This window comes from Pterocles gutturalis, unplaced genomic scaffold, assembly GCF_000699245.1.
Source record: "Pterocles gutturalis isolate BGI_N339 unplaced genomic scaffold, ASM69924v1 scaffold1652, whole genome shotgun sequence".
Taxonomy (NCBI): Eukaryota; Metazoa; Chordata; class Aves; order Pterocliformes; family Pteroclidae; genus Pterocles; species Pterocles gutturalis.
In genome coordinates, this window is record NW_010107607.1 from 57159 (window position 1) to 82561 (window position 25403).

Below are 25403 nucleotides of genomic sequence, written 5' to 3' on the forward strand. Positions count from 1 at the left end.
GACTAAAGCTATATAATATATATAATCAATATATATATATAACCCTCTACTGTCTGGGTTCCCCACTGTCTTCCCCTTCTCAGGAGCAAAATACTCAGGTGTGTACCGAGAACACAGATGCTGGATTAATTTGCTGTGTCAATTAATCTGCTGGATTAATTTGCTGCAGAATCAATTTGTGAAGTGCTGGCTTGCTACTAATACAGATCGTGCTTTCAGAAAAGAGTTTCTACAAAAGCACAAGCATAGTTTTGCTATAAACAAAGAAAGGGACAGATAGTTGCAAAAAATGATTAAATGCCCAATATAGGACACAGCTTCACAACTATATTCCACACTACTCTCAAGGGAGAATTTATTTTTTGTTGCTGAAATTTTAGTAAAAGGATTGCTAACTAATTTTTTCAGTTGTATCATTACTATTTCAAGGTCAAGTTACTATACAATTATAATTTCAAGGTCAGGTTGGACGGGGCTCTGAGCAACCTGATCTGGTGGAAGATGTCCCTGCTCATTGCAGGGGGGTTGGACTTGATGACCTTTAAAGGTCCTTTCCAACCCAAATCATTTTATGATTCTATTTCCTGAAATTCATACTTCCTTTTAAGACTAGGCAGATAAGTACTTTTGCCGTACTTGATTTCAAGTAGAAAAGCACAATTTATAGACCTTAGTACATATTTTATTGTATTATATAGTTAGAACTAATGAGATGCATTTTTTGAATGGAGCAAGCAGGCACAGAAGATACATTATGAACACATGAAACTGTGGAACATCACAGGTAGCAGAGTGCCCTACCAAGGTGATCAACAGAAGGAAAAGAGATCAAAATAATGTTACAATTAAATAATGAAATAAAATGTAAAATACTCTACCTTATCAATAGTAAGCATATAGAAGTGGGTAATGTCATTTTCATGTGCATATTTGATTCTTGCCATACACTCCTCTTCATCAATCAGCTCACCGACATACTCATTCACAAACTCTCCCTGAAAGATACCAAGTATCACTAGTAAAGTATATACCAAACCCACAAACAGCATCACAAGTCACCAATTCTTTGCTAGACAAGAATGATTCATACCTTTTTGATGTCCCTCTTAGCGACCAAACCCCACCCTTTCCCATCGGTTTTGATGATCTTTGTCTCAGGGTATTGACGTTTTGTGAAGCACTGGTTTTGGCACCTTTCTCCTGCTGGACAAACTTGTGGATGGCATTCGTACATCAGCATCCGATTTAGGCACTCAGAATCAAAGCCACAAGGGTTTTCATCTGTGGGTTTGCAGTTGCACTTGGGAATCTCAGAAATGTCAGCAGTATATATCTGCACTTTACCACAAGGTTTATTCACCTGAAAAATACATTAAAATAGTTCAAACATCACTTTAAACCCCTTGAATTTATCATAAGAGTTATCACAGTGGTTACTAATTTGGTTTTGCAATACTAGGTGTTCCAATGGAAGGAAAATTTCATCACCACATGACTCTAAAAGCACAATTACCAGCACATCATTACAGCCTCTCCTCCCCACCTCACCATTCAGCTCTTCCTCTCCAAGGGTGGCTTAGACCTTTGAGTACCCAGTGTAATTTCCTCAAACTTTACCTTAATATGCTTGTATGGTGGAGGTTTACGTTCACTTTCTTGGGTTTCTTTGGCTTCTCGCTGTAGCTTTATTTCTCGAAATCGAGCTTCAGCTTCTCGCAAAGCTAAAAAACATTGTAGTATCAACACAAATATTAGAAAGAGGATTACTTGCCCCAAGTTGACTTGCTCATTCCCATGTGCGTTAAACAAAGAATAATTTACTTCCTAGACCCATAATTCAATTTTCCTGCAAACAGTGCTTCTGGGGTGTTAATAATCTTAACAAATCTATCAATTCTACTCTTTCTGTCTCCCAGTTACATTCATAATTTCCATTACAGAAAGTGAAAATCATCAGAAATAATTCCAGTCAGATGCTAGTCTTTTACAAGCCATGAAAATAATGCTTTCATTCAAAGTTAGTAACACTGCCTGCTGCCCCAGACAACAAAACAATTTTTTTAATTCAATATTGTAAACCAAATGTATTACATTCACAATTTCCTTTACAGAAAGTGAAAATCATCAGTTCCAGTCAGATGCTAGTCTTTTACAAGCCATGAAAATAATGCTTTCATTCAAAGTTAGTAACACTGCCTGCTGCCCCAGACACCAAAACAATTTTTTAAATTCAATATTGTAAACCAAATGTACAAAAGCAGCTGCAAGACTATGTGTGAAGAAAGTAAAGCATGCATATCACAAGATTGGTTTTGTTTACTTTTAGTTAAGTACCATTTTTGAAGACTTTTCCAATTCTTTTGATCCCCTGGTATCTACTCCCTCTGTCTCCCTCCATGTAAGGGAACACCCGTGCTTGGTGCGTCCAATAGTAATCCTTAGAACCAAAGAAAAACACAGGAAATTCTCCGATTTCATGCTTCATTTTCTGGATATTTGGGGGAACGTTTTTCGGATGGCAAACTTCTGCAGGCCACCATCTAGCACAGAAGTACAAATAAAAAAATACAGCATTTTAGTCAAGCTCTTTCTGCAAGTGAAAGTTTGGCAAAATCACCCTAAGCAGCAGTAACTGATTATTATTTCCAAGATCCAAGTGGACTTAAAATCCTCCCCCTGCAGTCCTCGCCCCAACACTCACTAGTCAAGGAGAGATGCCAGGACTAGAAAAGGAAAGCCTGACACTCAAATCTGTTGGACTTTTGCCCATCTGCGAGATAAGCATATACATAAAGCTCCTTGCATCTGGTTAGCAAAAACATCATCAGGTCTGCAATCACTGCAATTGTCAAAAATCAGAAGACAGTTGATAACAGCTATTAATGCTTTCTAGGATAAACCCCACCCACCTCTATCTCACACAAAGCTCAATGAAGTGTAAAACACTGACAGTCTGAGTGACTTATCTCCCAGCCTGCAAGGTAGTAATTTAGCAAATTACAAGTTATACCAGCTTAATTATTTGAAGAGATCTCTGAAACAAAAGGGGTTGAAGGCTCCTACACTAGAAGCAGACTACAAGGAGTCCTGTACGGGTAATGCCTTGGCAGAAAGCAACAGTGAAGCGACAAGTCTCTGAACTTGAAGCCTGCAAGGAGAGGGGGTCCCTAATTCACAGAGGAATGAGAAATCTGTGTGCAGTAAGGCTGGCCTACAGAAGCGACCAATTGTATGATCCTTAAACAAACATTCCAGTAGTGTAAAACAAAATAAATCTGTTCATCAGACCTGTAATTTCCCAGTTTAACCCAAATAATATCCTGGAAATGGAGTTTCTTCCCTGCCCTGCAGTCATTGCAGTACCAGCTCCCATCCGGCATTTCGATGTTTAAGCAGTCTGGGTGAAACGCCGCAGGACACGACTCGCAGCACAACAAGCTTCCGCCTTCAGAGAGAGAGAGAGAAAAAAAAAAAAAGGTGAAAAACATCAAGACAAAAGTAAAAGTTTTGCATTCCAACCAGGCTCAAAGCGGTGCAGGACGTGTGGTAGGTTCAGTTAGAAAAGAACAAAACCCAACAGTTAAAATATGCTGGCCTGCAGCATACATACAATTTAGTTGTGTTCAAAACCCCAAAATCCTGCACTAATTTGAATGCCTGGCAGACCCGGATTAGTAATACATACAAAATAACAAGCAAGCTGGTGATAAAAAATCCAGACTAATGCACTGCCAATTATAATTACTTTGTTTTACTTTAATGACTACAATATATTTAACATCGTTTAATATATATTAATATTTCACTGTATGCAAAATTTTAACAGCAGATTTCTCTTATGTTTTTTTTCCTGGGGGGAGAGGGAATGAGGTTGTTAGTTTGTTCCATGAATTACCAAGTGGAAAGTTAGCTGCAGCTTAACAAGCTGCTATGCTGCTGTTAATTTGTTAACAAATCAGGTAAACTTTCTCTGCTACAGTTTAATCAGCACTATGCATTTTGTGGTTCTCAGTAAGAAAAAAATTTATTGTACAACCTAAAACAAAACACCCTTAATTAGCAGCACTCCCAGCAACAACTAATACTGATTCAATTTGCTGTCTGCTGCTAAACTAAAAGCAACTCTTGAAATATTTATGTTTATTAGTATTACGTATTAGCAATAAAGAACACAGAAAGCTTCAGTACATTGAACCCAGGGGAAAGAACAGAGAAATACTTCTCATTACGTGCCTTTGGTAAAGAATTAAATCAGGCTTCTGGTTGCTGGACAAAGTCCAAGTAAAAACATTCTTTAATAAACGATATCTGCAAAAAAAGGATACTCAAACACTTGAAGCAGCACAAGCCAACCTGAAGTTATGTCAATACCTAAAGGAGCCTAACTTAATATGCCACATTTCTAATAATTTTCTATAAACAGATTAGTAAACTAAAATTTAAATTGAAGAATAAAACATTTTGATGCTGCATTTATGAAAGAGTTTGACGTCAGTTTACCTTTTGAACACACAAAGCACCAGCTCACATTGACATGCGCGTGATGACTTTTTCCTTTCATGGCAGTGAAATGATTCGTACAAACAATGCTGTTGGAAGCGATGACTGCACATCCCGCAGCAATGCAAACGTCTCCAGCATGGTATGCAACAGGACAGCGAACACAACGCATCATCTTTCCTAGCAAAGCAGAATACTGCCATATTATTTTTGAAAAAAAAAAAAGATTTATTATTTGAGCTAAAAAAATGGTAGTACTGCCTGAGACCGCCTATATACACACAAAAAAAAACCATCAATAATGTTTTCAAAGTCTGCATATTTGCATTTAGCAACAATACTGAATTAACAAAGGTTTTTAAAGAACCCTACACCGAGTTTAAAGCACTGTAATATTTAAATATGAAGGCTTTAACTATACACACCAGGGTAGACAAGCTTTCCTCAGTCATGCAATTTTGTCTACAGATCTTGCCCAAAGCCAAAAATATGTACAAAATCAAATGTCTCCACGTTCAGCGAGCCTTGCTGCAGTATTTGTACATTCACAGGTCTTGCCCTCACTCTGCTCAGCGTGTCTCTCATCATCTACGCATACTAGATTTCATTCTCTCTTAAGAAAACATGGTTAACTATAGATAATTGAAAGCTAGTTAAAAAAAATAACACAAAAGGTAAATACTAATATTGTCTAAAAATGATGCAATTATTTTTTCAAAAATTCTGAATAATAATCCATGCATGGCTGAAAAATTGCAGCTAGCAGCTATTAAATGGCCACATTCTGTAGCTTAACATGCCACAAATAGACTTAATTCATCAGTCAGAAAAATGTAACGTGAAACTACCTTTTGAAATCCGTGGATGTGAGGGGTTACTAACATGACAACTTTGGCAGCTGTGGAGAGGACATCGAAAACCCCTGTTCTCAAACACAGTAAGATGAAATTTTTTCACACAAGCTTCATGGTAGAATTTTCCGCAGTGAGATACGACACAGCGTTTCACATCTGCCTTTCTCTCTTTACACGCAAAACAGGTATGCACACCTAGTGGCAAAAATAACAACAATGAAACTATTTTTTCATTCAAACGTGAATTTAAAATACTTCTATTGTGAGTTTTTCTTATACATGGGGGAGTTGCTTTTTCCGTAGGTTTTTTTTTTTAAACAAACTCAAATAAAATTCGGTTATTTGATGCAGCAATCTATTTACTTTAACTCTTCTGTGTTAAAAATTAATCTGTTCAGATACAGATAAAGTTACAATGCAAACCCACTGCAGTTAAAATGTACACAGCACCACCCAAAGCCTCACCGATCTGCTTTTACGTTCTTATTTATAAGCCTCAGTATGCCAGGATAACTGTGAATTTTTTATTATTGTTTTAAAAGCAATGAAACAGGATGTTGTGTTGTTGGTGATCCTGTGAAATCTAAAGTAGGTCTGCAAACCAAGGACAAGCATCCTTTAAGCTTCTCTCTGGACCACTTGGAACAGCTTAATTTTGAAGCAGCCTTGTTCGAACAAGGTTTACCGCCTGTACTGAACTGAGCTTATGAGCAAGAACGCAAATCTTTCACGTAAAATTTTGAGATTAAGAACTTCCAAGCAGTTATTATAGGATTGAAAGCAAATGGAATCAATAGCAATAAGGTAGGCTTTTAATAGGAAAAGCAAAAGACACACAAAGGACTGAAAAAGGACTTAAAACATTTCACTTTGTGACAGATTTTAAATCTAATCTGTAATTGTACTCAGAGAGCAAATATTCTGCAATTGTCAAGGCAATGGAATTCAGACTAAATCCAGCCAAGAGAGTGCTCCCTGAAAGCAGAGTGAGCTTTCTAAACAGGGCACTGTTCATGGTACTATATGAACTCCCACCCTGTCAGGCACCAAAGGATAAATATGGTTTCTCCAGAGATATATACTCTGTCCAGGAGGATTTCCTAGAACAAGGTATGGGAAAACTACAACATTTTTTTTCTTATTAATAGAAAGGGACAAACTTGCCTGATGTACATTCACTACAAATGAATTTTCCTGCTGGTCTTCCAGAGAGCCCAAGGCAGCTTACGTGAAAAGCTCGATAGCAAAGTCCTTCACACAGCAGGAGATCACCTGTTTTTTCACACAGCTTTTACAACACAAAGGCATTGAACGTTAAAGAAAAGTTCATATGTGGAAAAAACTGTTTTCTTTATTCCTTTTCATATATTGTTCCTCAAAATCTTTTTTCCCATTGTTGAAATCAAATTTAACAAGTGAAAGATCATTTTACAAGCATCATCATGTGCCCTGGCTTCCAGTTGAAACAGAAAACAGCCATTAAACCGCTAGAAATATCACTCATGACTCATGAGTAAATACAACCTGACAGAAAAAAAGGAAAAGAAAAAAAAAAAAGCTTTAAGAAATTTTCCCTGAGCACACTGATGCATCCGAGTAGGGTTAAAAAACACCCTTATTTTCCTTTTCCTTGGCAAAAGGAAATTAATCTAGGTGGCACAATGACACTTCTATGTCTGAGCGGTTAGCAATGACACATGCATAGCTAAAAATGAACCGAACAACAATGCTGGCAGAAGGGATTAGCCAACGTTGACAGATAGCTCTAACCTCCTCGTCACTACATACAAGAAATGGAAATACAGCTGCTTGCCCAGTCTCGTGGGAACAAATTTTTGTCCATTTGTATTGTGTTATCACTTCATAATCTAAGAACTCTTCCAGAATAGTTTGAGAAAGCTTTTTGCTTTCAATTAGCATGCCACAGGCACGCTGTTACCAACGCATCACTGCAATCTCTGCTGCTCGCAGAAGCACAAAACCCACCGGGTTTTACTGCCTCCTCTTTATTAACAGATAAGCGAGCAGCTCTTCTCAATCATTTAACTAGTTACCTGGCAACACTCATGCACTTACTCTGAGGTACAAATTATGCTTCTCTTAGAAATCTGGAAACTCAAGCAGAAAGGCTAAGTCACTTATTGGAGGTCAAGAAAAAAAATAATTAGTAATGAAGAATTCCATTTACTGCCACGGCACCCTCATCACTAACAGACATCTCAGACACACATGATAAATCTGTTTCTGGCCCAATATTGCCATTTTCATATTTAACAAGACCTTTTCTAGGAAACCTCAGAAAATATGGCTCACTGCCCCAGCTAACATCTCTCACCTGACACACATATTCTTTTTTTGTTCCTGCTCCTCGCTCAGATTTTTTGGATGATATAGACACTTCAGTCTGAGTTTCATCAGCACTTTCATAGGGAGACTCTGACCGCTCATCTCCTTGGCCATCGGAGATCTGAAGATTAAACATACATGTTAGAGAAAGCAGCCATGTATCATCAGTTTTGTACAGAATATCAACTGAAGGAAGCAAACAAACTGCAATTCAGATTAGCAGATTTAGGCACACTCTTTCAGGTTTGTTTCCCTCACCTTTAAAAAAAAAAAGTTGATTAAAACCAGAGTATGCATTTGTGGAAGTCTCATCAAAAGGACTATATAACAATCATCCTCACCAAACTCAACAGCAGCCAAAACAAAACACCAGAACTTTTTAATATGGTATTTTATTCATACTCAGTTCTGTAATAGTTATCTAGAAGTGCCTAGCCAGCAACACAGGGATATCTTCAAATCCCTTGACTGAAGTTTGAATAAGTGTTTTATGAGAGAGTAACAGTTAATTTTAGAAAGAAACTCGGTAAACTTCAAGCTGCATATGAAAGTCTCTGACCCAAATATTCTCCAAGAAAGTGGGAAGAGCATGGAGAGGGAGGAGAGGAGGAGAAGAGGAGAGAAGGAAGTGGCTCTCTAAATATGTTTGAGGAACATTATAGCTAACAATGAATTCAAAATGCTACACAAGAGAACCCTGTTATAGATAAATCTTATAACAGATTTAATGTTTTAAAGATGTAAGATTTTTAAAAAATATTCACAATTTACTTAAAAAAATCAACAACCAGTTCACATATTGAAAGGAAAATACAGGGCAGCTTTCAGTTCAATAGAATTTGGGGAGGGAATGGACAAATGAGTCACTTGTCTTATGTTAACACTACAGCAGAAGATGCAGAATTTCATCTTGTTGCTTCTAGATGATAGTCAGTGAGTTGCATTTGGCTAAGTACATTCTCCAGGAGAGCATCACCGCTTGCAATTGAAAAAGAAACCTGTTGCTTCTCTTTGAGCTTGTTCTAATGGTTATTCACACATACCATCAAAAATACTGCCTCATGCCCATTTTGAGCTGTCTTAACTGCAACTCCCAGTTGATGTTGCTTTCTCCAGGTATCTCAGCTATATTAGAACCTTTTTGGAACCGGACATTTTCCTCCTGTGGAAGCATGCTGTAATTAAGCCTGTTTCAATCCTTTTTGGTAAGCCCAGAACGCCTTCTAATTTTCTGCCTAAGGAATTTTTTCCAGCATCAAGAGAATTTTGGTGGGTTTTCCCTAAACCTTAACTATACTTTGAAAAGTTTGTTGAAAAATCAGGCATGGGAACTGGAGGCAATAGCCCATTACAAGTCTCATAAGTACAATATCCAAAGCAAACCAATGTGCTACTCTTCTTCACCGCTTCTGCTCTGCTGTGTCAGGATCTCCCTGTGACATTTCAGTACAGCACTGAAAGTCACTGTGAGTTGCCGCAGCACTCGAGATCATTTTGCCAATAGCTGTTTGTCGGGATACAGACACCCCACTTTTTATATGAAGAATTTGCTTTCTGTTTTCAGACATACAATCTTATATTTATCTATATGAAAACACATTTTATTACAAATGGCCCACCTTACTAAGTAATGGAGACAGCTATGTGCAACCCTCCGTGTCAGCCAATCTCCATGTAATGTGCAAATTTATTCAAGTGATTTATTTTGAAATCAGAGAGAAAAATGTAGAGCTGAACCCGACCTAGCATTAGCCTTTATCAAATCCCTTTAGAAACACTGCTTTTGAGCGATTACTTTTCATCGTTGCTGCCAGCTAACTTGGATTCCTCCAATTAACATTTGCTTTCCTTGACCATGTCCAAAAATACTTTGTAAATTGGATCAGATTGCCATTGTTGGTTGGGCAGGGGTTTTTTTCCAGATTACTTGCATGGGTGTAAATGCATCTCCTCCATGCAAATGCATACTACCAAACCTATGCTTCATCTATTAATATTTCTATAACTGGAGTGATTTGGAGATTCTGCCCAACCCTCTTAGAAGTGGTTAAAAGAAACTGCATGTAAAACCATTGCTTTGTTTAGGCACCAGTAAATCTCCATCCCCTGGAATGAGCCACGAAACAGTAAACTGCAAACGCAACCTGAGTGCATTCTTGAGTCTGAGTCAGTTCTTGCTGGCAAGGGGCAGATAAAGAAAGGTAGTGTGGGAGCTGGGCAAAAACACAACATTTTCCCTCACGGTTTAAGTAAACTTACATGCACGCTTATTTCTGTTTAAACTATTCCCACAGAAACATTAATTAGTATAAGCAGTGCACTGCTCTAACATCTTTAGTACTTCATTATCCTCCTGTTTCAACTAGCCAAAATTAGTCATGGTTAGAAAAGAAAAAAAAAAAAAAAAAGAAAAAAATAAGCTGGAAGGTCTTAGATCTGTATTTATTTTCTACTAAAAAAACCACCACCAAACCACTTTATGTTCTAAGCCAAACAAATGGTCTCATGTTAACTTGACACTATGGTTGTCCCCCACTTTTTCCCCACACCACCAAGTACACCTAAAACCCCGAGAAAAAGCACTTGAGCAGCACACCTCAAGAGCACTCCTCTTCCCCCAGCTCACTACTTTTGAAGGCAGAGCAGAGAAACAGAACACACCCACTGACAAATATTTTCAGTCACAAGAGAACGAGGTTTGTTTCAAAGCAATGGTTTCCCAGCTTTCCTTTGGTTTATATATTTATAAAATATTCAAATGAAAGATGCAGACCTTATATGGAAAGGTAACCTTTTGGCAGAGGACAGTTTTTCAGAACCCCCCTAGATATAGGTCACAAAATCCCAGCCATTTATGAACCACAGGTTGACAGTCATTTTCCTACAGAACTGAGATTTTACTGCGTCAGAATGAATGTGCCGCCCTTCATTTAAATTAAACGGTTACTGAGCCAAAACAGAGCAGCGCTGGCAAGAATCAAACTCTAAATCACAAATGCAACCACAAAACCCAAATTCTCTCAAGCCCGTTCAAGATAAAACTTGGCAATTCACACCTGCCTACAGATTAATGCCGGATTTCAAGCGTGAATACCAACACACATAGCAGGAACAAAACACCTCTAGTTCATCAACCGTATGGCTGCCAGACTGAGAGTATCTTTCAAGATGTCTCCTTTATGGCTGTCAGGAACCTCACGCACTTCACAAATCACTAGTTTTGCACTACACAGACAAGCCTGGATACCTGCTCATGGCCATTGCAACTCCCAAGAATCAATACACTCAGAAGCTGCCGCAGAACGCATCTCTTCATCCTTCACGAGCAAAGGTTTAGCCATCACAACAGCCACGTTATGTGTAACTCACGCACAGCTTGCATCCACTCCACCATCACGTGAAGAGCTTTCACACCAGCTAATTTTAGGGGGCTAATAAAGGGGAGGCTGGCAGATTCCCCGGTATAAGAGAGGGAAGCATTTCTTTAGGATAATTCAGTTTGACCTTTATCTCGTTTTATTTATATTTTATAGAAGGCGAAACACCCTCTACTAGCCATCTCCCTTTGCAAATAACTTCGGCTCTATATAGCCATCTTCTGGGAAAGGTTCCCTCTGCGAAGAGAGCCAGAATTCAACTCAGTTCCTGAAGTTATCCTGAAAAAGCTGATGGAAATATCAGGGAAGTAAAATGAGTGCCCGTCCTGTTCAGGGCCATAGAAGAGGCTGAGGCAACGTTCATCTAACGTTTCTTGGAGAAGATTTACAACCTAATGACAGTGGAGCACAAGATGGTTGGGAAAACTGTATTTGTACTCCAGGCAAGCTGCAGCAGCACTGACAGGTTCTGATTCACCAAGGGGACAGTTGAGTTTTCCAATAAACATACCTTTAGATTAAAACAGGCACTAACTAAAGATGATTTACAAGATGATTGCTGTAAATCAGTTCACACTGACGTGAAACACAGCCACCTCTAAAAGTGAACGTAACGGTTTTGTGGTTTGTTAACGCAGCTTTCCGTAATGAGAGATGTAACAGTTCACATGCAAGTGCCCAAATCACAGCATTCAATAAAAAACAGCAGTTTTTTGTTTGTTTGTTTGTGTTTTTTTTTTTTTTGGGGGGGGGGGTTCTTTAATTGTTAAGTTACAAACATAAACCTTTCCCTCCTGATCATGCCAGAGCTTGTCTTGTCCTTACTTTTGTAATGTAATCTCCTTAGCAAAATAAATTGCACATAATTAACTCTTCCGACAGGCCAAGGTTCAAAGTAATCAACATTTAGATTAGTGGCAAAACCTGTTAATTAGCAATTTGTAGCAATTGCTGGTTTGCTATTTTGTTCTGGTTTACATTTTAAATAATTTCTTTTTTCTCATAAAGTCAAACTACTATTTTTAAGAGTGCAAATTTACAGGAAAAAAGACAAGGCTGTTGACTTCAGCTTTATAGCAAGGGACAAGTTTCTGCAATGAAATCGTACCTGAACTCTATAATCACTTCCACTTCTCACTAGCAATTAACGATGCTGCAACATGGAAGATACCTTTCTTCTGTTTCACCGCAATCACCATGAAACTACATTTTGCTCATCAGTCAGGCTTTCCTTCCTACTTCCTTCAATTACTGAAGGTCAACATTGTTCTGCGAGTACTCGCCTGCAGAGGCTTTCACCCCGCGCTGCCTGAACGCTGAGCAGCTGAGGGGGATTTCAGAAACCATGCATCTGCGTACACAAGTGAGAGAAAGGGAAAAAACTGGCCTAAAAACCAACTCACGAGGAGCTTTGCTCTTCATTTGGGCTGGGCCAGAACATACTTCAGGGATTAACAAAGTTCAGAATACAGCTGCTCACAGAAGCAACGAATTTACTGTCAGGCTCCCAAGGCAATCTTTCCCACGTGTATTCAGTTATTTTTCACTACTCACACACATAAGACTAGAAGGGAACATGTAAGGACGCATTGCTGCATTTTTCCAAGTTCTCTACAGCTCTGTTATTGGAAAAATACTTGTTATCGAGTCAAACTGGGACAAAATTTTGGCATCTCTGTAAATTCTTTGGGTTTAGTATTATATTTTTACCTGTGAAACAATACAAATTGTGGCCATGTGTCATTAGTTTAATAATTGGGTCTACTCATCTCAAGGCATTTTGATCATACGTCTTATATTATTTCAACTTTTTTTGGGCAAGTTACTCAGACCCACAACGGTACAGGAATCAGTATATCAAGAGCTTGTATCCCCAAAGTATTTTTCATTTTCTTTTGAACTATATGCTAAAATTTGCTCTTCACAATAACCAAAACAAGTGTTTAATGGATTCTTTCAGACAAACATCAACCTATTTTTAGAAAGACTATATAAGAATGCTTATAAAAGCAATCTTCAGCATTAATTCTTAACTGAATGAAGATGCTTTGCATACTGCAATATTTGACATCTGAAGTCAGATTACACCAGCAACTGCCACTGAAGACTGGGTAATTGTTTAATTGCCAAATGTAACAATGAGATTGACTTGTTTTTACTGCTTCTTGAACTACTTTTCCCCATTTTTGCAAAAAGGGATATACAATTTGCATACAGATGCAAGGACTGTTTGTGGAATAATGGAGCTTCCTTCTCATTACGATGTTGAGTAAAGAAGAATTTGTTTTTGATGGAGGCTGCTGGGCAGGCTAAGAAAAGAGGAGAAAATGTGTGCGACTGTACATTTAAAATAAGACTTAAGACACTAAGAGTATTAAAAGGAATTGAGTCAGCTATGTGCATTTTGTGAGTTCATAATATATTTATATTCCTAATTTTGTGTTTTGACTAAAGTGCTCTAAAAAGATTAAGGGGAGGGGCAGGAAGATGATTTGACAGAAACATCGTGTACAGAATCACTTCTCAAATGTTTTTCCTACTTCAAGACTTTCTTCAGTTGCAACACTGAGTTTCAGTTAACTGCACAGTTCACTGCACCATCAGTTAAGGCATTCAGAAGTGAATGGAGAAGCACTAACTTTAGGAAACACTTCTCACACCATTCAGTATATCTAAATGTTGGTTCAATTCTACAACAACTTTTTAAGCATTTTTTGCAACCAGGTACCTGATTCCCGTCTCAGCCACACACCTCAGCAGAAATGCGAGCCAATTCTTCATTCCCTGTGGCTTTAAAAAAAAAAAAAAAAAAAAAAAAAAAGTTGTCATCAAGCTGGTATGTGCACTCAGCTTGCATGTTTCGAGAATCACATGGGTGAACTCTGCAAATGGTATAGTCAGCTCCACATCTGGATGGTTGAAATTTCACTTTAAAAAAAAAGAGAGATACTGACATACTCTCAAGCTGGCATCCCACCATACTGATACATGATACAAGAAAGGATAGCCTGGAATTTAAAAATTCAAATGATCCTGTGTTTCAAAGAAGCAGGTGAGGATGAAGTGAAATACTTATGTGGACATTTGCTCCATCCACTCACTCGAGGAAAAAAAAAATTTTTTTTTCATTTAAAATTTTCTCTTTCCTTTCAGCTCCAAAATCAAATAGTAAACACCAGTGCCAGCAAAACCATTACGCTACAATTCCAAGGAAAAAAAGAGGTTCAGAAATTCTAGGTCTGAAAAATAAATGGCTGCACTCATCCAATCTTCAGCCTGAAAATTTAAGAAGTTACCATAGCAAGAACATAAAATGCAATGTTCTGCTTGTTGAGACTGGCCCTCCGTCAGCTGTTGACCTGGCTATTAAATGTGCTTTAGGCTTAGGATTAAGTCTTCATTTTTAAAAGATGATCTATAAAAGCATCAGTGCTATCATGGGGGTGAGGAGAGGGTGGTTGTGGTGTCTTCTTTTCTTCCCTTTAAGTACCTCCCAGCTAAAGGATGTCCTAAAGGACTCGAGCATCAGTATTTGTCAAGGTAAAAACTTATGCCTCATGGAGCAGAAGCAAGTTTCAAATATTATTCACTGTGTGTTAGCAACTACTAAGTGAACAACACTTACACTTCTGTGCTTATCAGTTTCACTAGGACTTCTCCTCTCCTAGATCCAATCTGGAGAAGCTTTCCCTGCCCAGGATTTGAAGGTTCAAAATAAATTTGTAAATTTTCAGTGAAAAAATTGCTAATATTTATGCATCTACAGTGCCCGCACTGGAATGGCCTCCAACAGTTGCTACACCACCAGTCACACACCTTTTCAGACTTTTCTAGCTACCAAAGTGCAACTTTCATTAAAAACTTCTTCCTCAGAAAATTTGCTTTATTAACTCATTCAGTCTTAAAAAAACCACTTCTTATATTACTCACATATGCTTGCTTAACAGCACTTCTTAAGCACGAAGAATACAAGCTTCGTTCTTAGTCATATTCAAGACAACGGTGGTGTTCTGTCATGTTGTGCTTAAGCACTAAAAGGGCAAATTTTTTTTAAGCATCTAAAGGGCAAATTTTTCCAGAGCCAAAAAAATTAACCCTTTCACACTTTCCCTTGTTTTACTCGAGCATCTCTTGGTTTATAATCCCAGCTGTAGAACACCAAATGGAAATAAAATCCACTATATATACATATTTTAAAGTTAGGGGTAGATAAAATGAAAACAAAGCATGGCAGAAAATAATTTCCTTCTGCTTTTGGCTTGGTAGGCAAGTCACCTCCACAGCAGGATCTGCAGGATCCATAGAAGCAAGGTCTCACAAAGAGGGACCCACCACTCCCCCAGAGTTGTCTTAAGACACTCAGTTGCTTAAGTGGCATCCTCTCTCAGGTTGTCTGCTATCTTTAACAGATATATCGCATCTTTGTTATAAGCACTTTAGAAGCATGTTTCTATGACTTCTGAAGTCTGTTGGCTATTAAGTTCCACTTTGCTTAAAACCAAGGACACTGCTACAAGCTCAGACTTCCTGACACGACTTTAGAGTCCGTGATTGCTGTACCACAGTCATCCAGGAGGAAGTGGTCTGGTCTGGCTAAGAGCTTTCTCTAGAAAGTCTGGAGTATGCATGTTCTGATAAGCAAATTCTTTAGTCTTTCCACAGACAAACCCCAACTGCATTTTTTTTTTCTTATTAACAAAATCTCAGTGGCTAGAGGGTTGGGATTTTTTTAAAATCTAAACATTAACTTACGTCAGAGCAAGTCAATAAGCAACATACAAACAACAGATCAGACTGTATTCAAAAGACAATCTATGGTGCACCCACACGGAGACAGAAAAACTGACAGAGCCAATTGAGTTACAGTTAACATTTCCTTTATTTCAGTATAAGAATTCCTGAACTGAATGAAGAATGATATTTTGGCCCATACTGCTAGACTAGATAAATTCTTTAAGTATGCAGTGCCACAAGTGTACACAGTACTATAATAGCAAAAAAAGACGGCCTGGGACAAGTTTCATTTTTATTATTAGCAGGAGTTAGACGTTTCAGATAAGGATATTATGCATTCCTGAATTTGCCTGGAAAGTTAATTAAAACCTGGAGAACATTTTAAAACATTATAAAATTGCCCACAGATACTCATTATACTTTGGTAGGGGATGTGGAATAAAAACCTGTATCACGTAAACATTCAACAAACAGATTCTCTGCACTCTGAAGCCTAAGTAGTACACAAAGTGAGAATAATTACATAAGAAGCTTAATTTTCTACACAGAACGTGCTGCCAAAGAACAAGAGTCAAGCCTAAACTTTTTTCCATGTGAAAGTAGAAGCACTGTAACAAAACTGTACGATCTGGTGGGCAATGCAGGTAATTTCAATTGTTGGAGGCTTTAGCAGAGGTTTAGCAAGAAACAAGTCCAATTACTTGCAGTGTTCCACAAAAACACACCCCTGACTGCTTTCTGGTGCTTTGAAACAGGAAACAAAAAAATCTATAGGCATACAGAAAAAAACACAGGAAACAACTGTCTGTTAAGTCCGAGGATTTAAAGTGGCACTATATATTAAATTATCCTTAAGTACTGTTTTGAAGAGAAAATTATCTTCGAAGGAAGCTAGAATGAAACACAAGTAGCACACTGATTTTGTTTAACAACCTGCAAGGTTAACTTCAACTATTTTTTCTTTAAGTAGTAGTTTGTTTAAAACAACGCGTATTCCTTTCTTCCTTCCTGTTCTTAGGATCTCAAAGACAGTTATTTTTACCTTCAGCAAGCATGTCTATAATATTTTAATTGTATACTGTAGTACAAACTAGACTTTGGTAAACGGAGCTGACGAACCTTTTTAGTTGCAAGTCTTACATGTCTCATGACTGCCTTCTCAATCTAATACCTTACCTTTTAAGAATTGTACACGCTTTCTCCTTTGTGTATACATGCTAATACCCATTAAAAATGCAAATAAAAATGATCTGCCTCAAACCAGTAATGAGAAAAAAAGATATTGTTTAGTATGTAGAAAAAGAGCAAAACTTAAGGCTTGCATTATTATAACTTGCATTATTAGGCCTTGGAAATGCAAGAGGTTGTAGCTACAACCAGCAACTGAGCTCATTTTGACACTGGATGTTTCAGAAAGAAGAAAGAATTCCCTCTAGAGAAGATATAAGGAACTTAACGATAAAAGCAACACCTCCAAAGTCTTTCACGGGCTTCTTTAAACTGCCATCTACTGGTCAGCTCATACTTCATGAGGATATGATGAATGACAGACTAGCTAAGAATTTAGTGTATTATATGTTCTTTATTTTGTCCTCTCTTAGAAAAAAATTACAGTTTCATTGACAAAGTTCAGAAGTAGTACTTAGACTCTGCAGGATACTATGACACTTAACTGCTGTCAACAAATCCATCCAATTTAATGAAGCCAGCCAATAACCACAAAAATTGATTGAAAAGCTAAAGCAGATATGTTTCATGTAAACACACGGCGTGCCAATAATCCAGCAGTAATGTAAAGCCTTTTTTATTTATTAAAAAAATACTGGTTACACTCTACTGGCACCTACTACATTATTGGGGGGTGGAGAGCCAAGGTAAAAAATGAAATGAGAATACACAACCTGTATCTCTTCTCACAAATATCATGAGCTTTTGGATGGTTACACCAAGTCTTACATAGGCAGTAAAAAACTACTCCGAGCTTTTGCAGACTCCAAAGTGTTGAGTATCTTTCTCACATCTGGCCCTACCAGTTGCTCATTAAGAATTAGATTTTTTTAAAAAATTGTATTTCACATGAAGCACTGGAGAAAACGACTACTGATGTCAAGTGCCTGGAAGTAAAATTAAGTATTTTGTTTCAAGATTAAATGCAGGTATGAAATCTACTCATTCATGTATAAACACCTTACTGCTTCTGTCCATCCATCTTAAAACAACTTCAAAGCCCAATTTTTCAACGGGAGTGAAAGCCTACCTTTTAATCTCTGATATGTCAGGTCTATAAATGTTTGTTTGCTCTTAAGGCAGAAGTCCACACCTCCACCCCCATCTCTCTCCCCTGTAAATTACATATCCAAAGTAACTTACTAATTTTAAAATTGGCCTCAACCAATTTTATATATTTCAAATAAACCTCATTAAGAAAATACCCCCAATAACAACAAAAAGCATCCAAACTCTTTTTTTTTAAATGTCAAATAAGATGTATCTTTCAAACAAGAAAAAGCTGAGCACACTCTTCCTACTGAACACACCTTTCCTAGAATTCAGCCGCAATGTACTGACATTTAAGAGGTGTGCAGCTAGCAACATTGTTTGACATATAACAGTCATATACAGGTTCCATTCTGGAACCAGCTGTCCACAAATAGTGTGGAGGGAAAAGAAAGGAGAAAAAAAAAGGCCAGAATCCACTTAGTATTGCTTGTGGAGGTGAATGTGCTAGTGGAATATGCAGAATTTCTTCTATCTTGCATCTAAGAGAGCATCTAAGCCAACACTTAGAAGTATTATAGTGAACACAGAATTATAAATGTTAATCAGTAAATGTATTTAATGTTGAGAAGAATTACTTCCTATTCAATTAGCTGTGCAAGGCTTTCATCATTGCATGACTGTGTTTATTTTTTAAGCTCTTAAAGGATTCTCTCTGGATGAACACTCTCAGGGCACACACATTTAGCCATTTAGACAAGTGCTAAATAAGAATACAAAAGGAAAAAAAAATTAAAGCCACTCACACAATCCAGAATTTATATCTTTCCTTGTTTTGCAGAACAGATCAATAGTAAGTTCAGAAACACCTGCCTGAAAATTTTATTTAAAGGCAAAATATATCTAATATCACAGGAAGCAATCCTTAGTTGGTACAAGTTCAGGTCAGTGTAGCTTTAAACCATCTAAGGATCTAGCCTACTAATCTACTCCCCCCTGCAACCAGCCCCACACAATCTGTTATTTGACAGGGTGTATTTTCTGTTATGTTGATTGGGATTGTTTCGATATTTTAAAACCTTTAAAACCCTTGAAAACAATTCACTTTCTAGTCTGCGTATCTGTGTTCTACGAGCAGTGTATGATGTTAATTTTTCTCACATCTTTTGCTCCTTAGCAGTAGCTGAGTAAATTAAGAGCTAAGTTTTAAATTTTCCATCTCGGTCTATATAACGATATCTTTTTTTTTTTTTTTTTTTTTTTAACACGTGAACCATTATGTCACAACCCAAAATTCTATGAAAACGAGCCTTTTGTTGAGAAAGATTTCTGGAGATTTCATTTTATAAACACATTAGGTAGAAGTAGAAGAATCTTTCTCCTGAGATGACAATATTTAGAGATGCATTTAGAACCAAAAAGACAGTAGTTCGTTAAACTGGTCTGGCTGAATAGATGGTCCCAAACACAACCAGCCATTACACAGCAAGTCCCAGCAGTAAAGCCAAAACAGCAGAAGCTGGTAAGCCAATAGATGGGGGTCTCTCAACTGAGAGAACAAAATGAGAGCAAGTATTACTTTACTTGACTGCTGCCTTGGAATTACTTCCTGTGGGACTTCCTTTGCTTGTTTTATTGGGGTACAAGGGGGAGAAATTGTTGTGTTTTTTTTGTTAAAATATTTTTCCAGTTACAGTAAGATATACAGCCATTAACATGCAATCTTTTTTCCGCACCCAAAGGTAAACCATTTACTGAACACTGTCTAGATATTTTAACTGCATTCATTATAGTGTCTAAGCATCTCATGCGTATGTTAGGAGAGACGAAAAAGTCTCTAGCATAGCTGGAAGCCCTACTCCCTTGTCAGAAGGCGAGTAGCTTCTCTACAGCTTCTGTAATACAAACTGCTTGAAGCTGTTTGTCTATGGATATTTTACTAAATCCTACCAACTACATTTCTGAATCCATCTGCAAAACAGCATGCATACTTCACCCTCATGCTGCCACTCTTTGGCTGATTGGTTTCAATAGTATAGATGACTTGGGGAATCATTTAATGGATTGTATGAATACGCTTTTGCTACATACATTTCATTTATTGTATGTCAATTGAGAAGAATTACAGATCCAAATATGCAGAGCTAAGACTATGATTAGTAAGTATCAAAAGATACACCCTTCACTGCCTGATTAACTCTACTGAGGATGAAGCTATTTGCATCACAAAGAAACAGTACTTAAACAGCCTGAAAACTAATTTGAGCTTAAAGGGGCTCTGCTCAGAAAACTGTCCAGTTCTAGATCAAACAAGAGGATTAGGAAACTTGCTTCAATATAAAAGCTATGGCAACATGACAATATTGAGTTACATAATGTAACTAACGTAGTACACTTACATAAAGTCTGTAGAAGAAAATACAGAACACACTGGCATTTTACTTTGCCTCTAATAGAAGGTTACAATTTTAAAACTTTGTTGGTGAATACATTAAAAACCACAATAATATCTCAACGTCCCCAAATCAGACGTTCGTATTACAATAAATGAATTTGCAATGCACACATTAACAGGTTTCACAGAGGCCAAAACCGTAATTTGTCTAGAGCACCAACGTTAAGAGAATTCGCCTTTGATTTTTGTTTTTAAACAAGATTCACACCTGAAAATTTCTATAATCAAATGGCTGTGTGCAAACACCACTTTTTTTTTACCTCATTCTCAGTTAAGGAAGCTGAAGGAGATGAACTCTTGCTAAAAGCAAGAGTTGAAGATTCTGCTGCTGAAGCCCGATTTCGCTTCTTCAGAGGTTTACATGCATCAGACAGATTTTTCGTTGCTGTAAAATAATTTTGGTTTACAAAGTGAAGTTTGGAACTTTAAAACGTTATCTCCCTGAAGCCATTTAAAATATTCCTTCAGATAAAGGAAGGAATGATTTAGGTAGGTCTTCTGGGCACCTACATAGGGCTGAGAGAACACGAAGTTTCTGAAACCATGTGTTTGGGCTTGATTTTAAAAATAAAGACGTTTCTGTTAATCAAATATGTACTACAAATGGCTAAGGAATGTTTTCCCCATTCTTTTCAGCTCATTTCTATTAAAATCAAAATATCTTGTGACTTATGACCTCTTAATGCAGAGGTAATAGTCATCTCCTCATATAAACATTAGAAAGCCTACGTGATCCCATCACAATCTGAGTACCACTAGCACTTTTTTAAGAGAAAAGTTTTGTACAGGAGCCAGGTACCAGACATTATCTATGGCACATCACCACTTCTACATTGTGCAGAACTTGCTGAAGGTTACTCATCTTCGGCACATCATTATAACACCTAAAGAGACATGCTCTTACAGAAGTTACCTTAAACTTGAGCATCATTAACAAGTCTGACTTTTGGATTTTGGTACAAGGTTATTTAGAATTCCCTCTCGCACTCCACAATGCTTCCCATCAAGCATCAGTTAAAAGGACTAAAATCACATAGTAACTGATTGCATTGATGGTCACTGCACTTGTTTTATTGGGCTAATGCACAACGACAAATTGGAGCGGGAGGCTTTGTATCACTGCTCGCCAAGATCACAGGGCAACAGCTTTAATTTGGTGCCATCAAATGGTGAACTTGTGAACTGCTGCTCTAAATCAGCAATACACAATTTCAGTCAAACATAACGTTGCAAAATGGTGGTAGTGAAGGAAGAGGGCACACTCCCCCCCCCAGCCGTGGCATAGTGGCTGTAACTGGTTATTGCATCAGCAAAATTTAGCTGGCTGCCTCAGACAACCTGTTTATTTTAAAATTATTTAATTGAAAAAGTTACATTAAAACTTATTCTGACCACATTACCTGACTGGTTCTTTTGTGAAGAGGAGGTTTCTGTGACCTTAGAAGAGTTTGTTTTTGCTGTTTTGTCATTGCTTGTCTCCCTCTGTCACAAAAAAAAATATGAAAAAATAAAAAACCTCCTAATTTATGAGTGGTTGGATAAAACTGGCAATTACTTCTGGATTTATGTTATCAGAAAGAAACTGTCTTTACAAATATCTGAATGGTAATGTAGTTAAGCTAGCCCCATTTAAGTGATTTTAAAAACTCATTTACAGCACAGGGTACAAACCCGTAAACAAATGAGAAGAATTAAAGAACACAGTATTCCAGCATCCCACTTATCCATCCTAAAACCTTTAATTATTAAAGGAGAACTGCAGAATTAGCATATAAATTTGAGAATAAACACTCTGCAGAATTTTAAGTCTCAGAGAGGCTCTCTTCTAACTCCAAAACTTATAGCAGTGCCATTTTAAAAATTACTATGGTTAAGATTGTTTCAGCATTTCCAAAATAAAAACACTATTTCCAAGGGAGCATAAACAACCCATAAATTTACTCCAAATTGAGAATTTATCATTAAAAGTTTAGGCCAAAAACTGGGGAATTTTTTGTCAAAGCTTTGTCAAAATTAGACACAGTTCCTTAAACATGCCACTATTTTTCTTTCTTTTTGTATGTTACAAATTCATTCAAGTAATAAGTCACTAAAATGGTAGCCATGAATGCTTAACCCTGACCAATCCCCACCTGACCAATAATTCTACCAAACAGAAGGTTTTACATACTTCTTCATATTCTTCACCTGACATTCAGTTTTACAAAACATGTGTAGGCGAACACCTCACAGGCCAGAGAGCTGGTTTCCTTTGTAAAAATAAATATGAATGGCTACTGTACTACATATGTGCTACACTGTGCTTTTACTGACTTCAAAGTAGACTAAGATGTCCCACCACTGTTACCACCGCAGGCTCCCAGTATGAGTTTTGTAAGATTACTGTTACACTTCTGTGTAAAAATGAAAAAAAAAAAAAAAAAAGAAAAAAAAAAAGTACAAATGTACAGTATAGTTCACTCTTAAATTCAACGCATGCTTTACAGAACGCCCATTTTGTTAATGTGCATTTTATATACATCATGAAAGCACCAATGAATAAATTAGTTTTGCAGAACTCCCATATGGGTACTTATTATGACTTAGTCACTTTGTGCAAAAACATTCAGATTTCATAATAAGAATTAAGGACAAAAAGGAGAGCGTAATGCCCAACTCTTATGCAAGCAGTAAAACGTAATGAGAAAAAGTCATTAAAGCTCCTCCTATCCAAAATGATTCTAACAAAAGCCTGCAGGTAAACTGGAAATAGCAGACAGAAGGTGTATGGTTAGTGTTTGCTTTTTTGAATCATTACATAGACATTTTCACTGTCATTCACTAAATACTTTACTAAGCAGCAGCATATACAGCTGGAAGTACCCTGGGCTGGTGAAGGCAGGAAAAAGACTAGACATAATTCATAAAAGAAACCACAAAGCAACCATTCCACGATATCTGACCCTTCTGTGGACAGAAGCACAAACACTGCTACATGCAATTAGTTTCCAAGCTACCTAATATTTACACACACTGTAACTAGTTCTGATAAACGGATCAGATAGAGGACACCACTTGTCAAATGCACATTACTAAGTCAGTGTTACTAGTGGTATGTATCTTAAGGGAATCATTAATCACATTTATTTATTGATTTTCCTGTTAATATTCATATCTGCATCACAGCATCAAAGATCCCAGAACCTTCTCTGCATGAACTATACTGCAACCACCTTTCATTCTACTTGTGATAACGTAGGCTAATTATAGCACATGAATGCTGGTGGGACACTAAAAAAGTAACTTTAGGGACAGTCAAAACAAGGATTTCATAGCAGGAATTAATTACAATAAGTAAACTTAATTATTCCTTAATTATGGACCTAGTGTATTATGTGAACTCAAATCAATTATACAAGTTTAAAAAGGGTCCAAAATATTTTCTTAGAATATAACATGAATATTCAATAACTAACCCGTTAGAGTGAAAAGTGCAAAAAACCACTTTTGGCCCTTCTTTCTGCAGAGGTAACAACATTTCTTTAAGAATCATCTTCATCCCTTGCTAATAAGGTCATTAAAACTGGCTATCTGAAATTCTATATATTCTTTATATCAAACTATAAAAAAGTTGTCTGGATATCTGCAATATCAACAGAGGTACTAAAATAATTAGCCTGACAAACAAACTGACATCTACAAATGTGACCTCCAGAATTAATTTTAAAAATAAATCCACTACCTTTCCTCATATTAGGTTGTCTCATTTAATCGCTGTACCACTAAAGTGCTGAGCTGAGGTCTGCAATACTCCCACTTACAGTATGATACTGTAATAACATCTGAAACACTTGTGAGGTAAGCTTTCCACACCAAGTAAAACCCCTTAAATTCACTGGTCTGCATGCATGACTAAACAAACCTGCGCTTAAGTCTCTACAAGATTTGGGCTGTACCCATATACATAGTTTTAGTGACCTGCGTAAGGAAAACTCATTGACACAAGCAAGCTAAACTGAAAAGAAGCCTGTGGTTTGTGCAGTATATATACTGTAATAGTTTCCTAACTTAAGAAATGGGTCAGCATGCCACTCTAAAACGTTGTATAAGCTTCCAGTTCTTGAAAAGTAGTTTTTCTGTTTTGCTTTACTTGCTTTCCTCTCCCTCCCTACTTTTGTCTAAATTAAGTATTGACTACAGGTTGGGATTTTTTACATTCTTGTATACAACCCTGAGCTCTCATTCAGGAGAGAAGAAAAAGAACTACAAAGCATGACAACACAGAAAGGTCATGCCTCTGCACATTCCTTCAGGAAACACATTTTCTCAGCATACATTTTTACCGCAGTTTAAGAAGCAGGTGCAACTTGTCATAATTCTATCCTCAAAACCCAAGAAAAACAGACCTCCACAGCGATACGCTCACATGTATCTCTGAATATTTACAACAGTTTGGTTTGATGTACAGGCATTACATTTTAAATCCTGAAAACGGAAATGCTGACAAACTTAACTACAGCAATGTGATTGGTGCTGCTATAAATCAACCCAAACAAACCAATGACATAATTACCTTCCGATTATTCTGTTTATCCATCCTGAGTCTTTTCCTAGGTGCTTCCTGAACTTCAAAATCTTCTGTAGGTTCCTTTGTCCTCTTTTTTTGGTTTCTTTTATTTCCATGTAAGTTACCTTGGGATGGGGGATGGGGGAAACTTACATGAAAAATAATCTAAAACCCACTTTCAAATTATTTTGAACTGATCTAGTTATTTAAGTTACTTTTCTTTCAGTCATTATTTTTTAAACATGGTTAAACATTAACACAATTTGATGACCTCTTAATGCTTAAGATCTGGTTTCTGGTGCTGAAGACTAAGTCTAGAACACATCCAAATCAACTGCTTCATACTCAAGTTATTTTAGAAAGATGGCTACCTG

General features: G+C 37.2%; 1 protein-coding gene across 1 annotated transcript in view; it reads right to left on the minus strand.

Moving 5' to 3' along the window:
- WHSC1 (Wolf-Hirschhorn syndrome candidate 1) overlaps positions 1–25403 on the minus strand; it is a 58547-nt gene that overhangs the window by 4532 nt on the left and 28612 nt on the right. The window contains exons 6-17 of the mRNA XM_010088145.1: positions 25036–25154; positions 21884–21965; positions 20744–20868; positions 7690–7821; positions 6519–6642; positions 5349–5549; positions 4501–4680; positions 3289–3445; positions 2335–2540; positions 1618–1721; positions 1091–1360; positions 879–995 (exon numbers count right to left, since the gene is read on the minus strand). Of these exons, the coding sequence (XP_010086447.1) occupies positions 879–995; positions 1091–1360; positions 1618–1721; positions 2335–2540; positions 3289–3445; positions 4501–4680; positions 5349–5549; positions 6519–6642; positions 7690–7821; positions 20744–20868; positions 21884–21965; positions 25036–25154 (1817 nt within the window). The remainder of the gene's footprint in view (positions 1–878; positions 996–1090; positions 1361–1617; positions 1722–2334; positions 2541–3288; positions 3446–4500; positions 4681–5348; positions 5550–6518; positions 6643–7689; positions 7822–20743; positions 20869–21883; positions 21966–25035; positions 25155–25403) is intronic.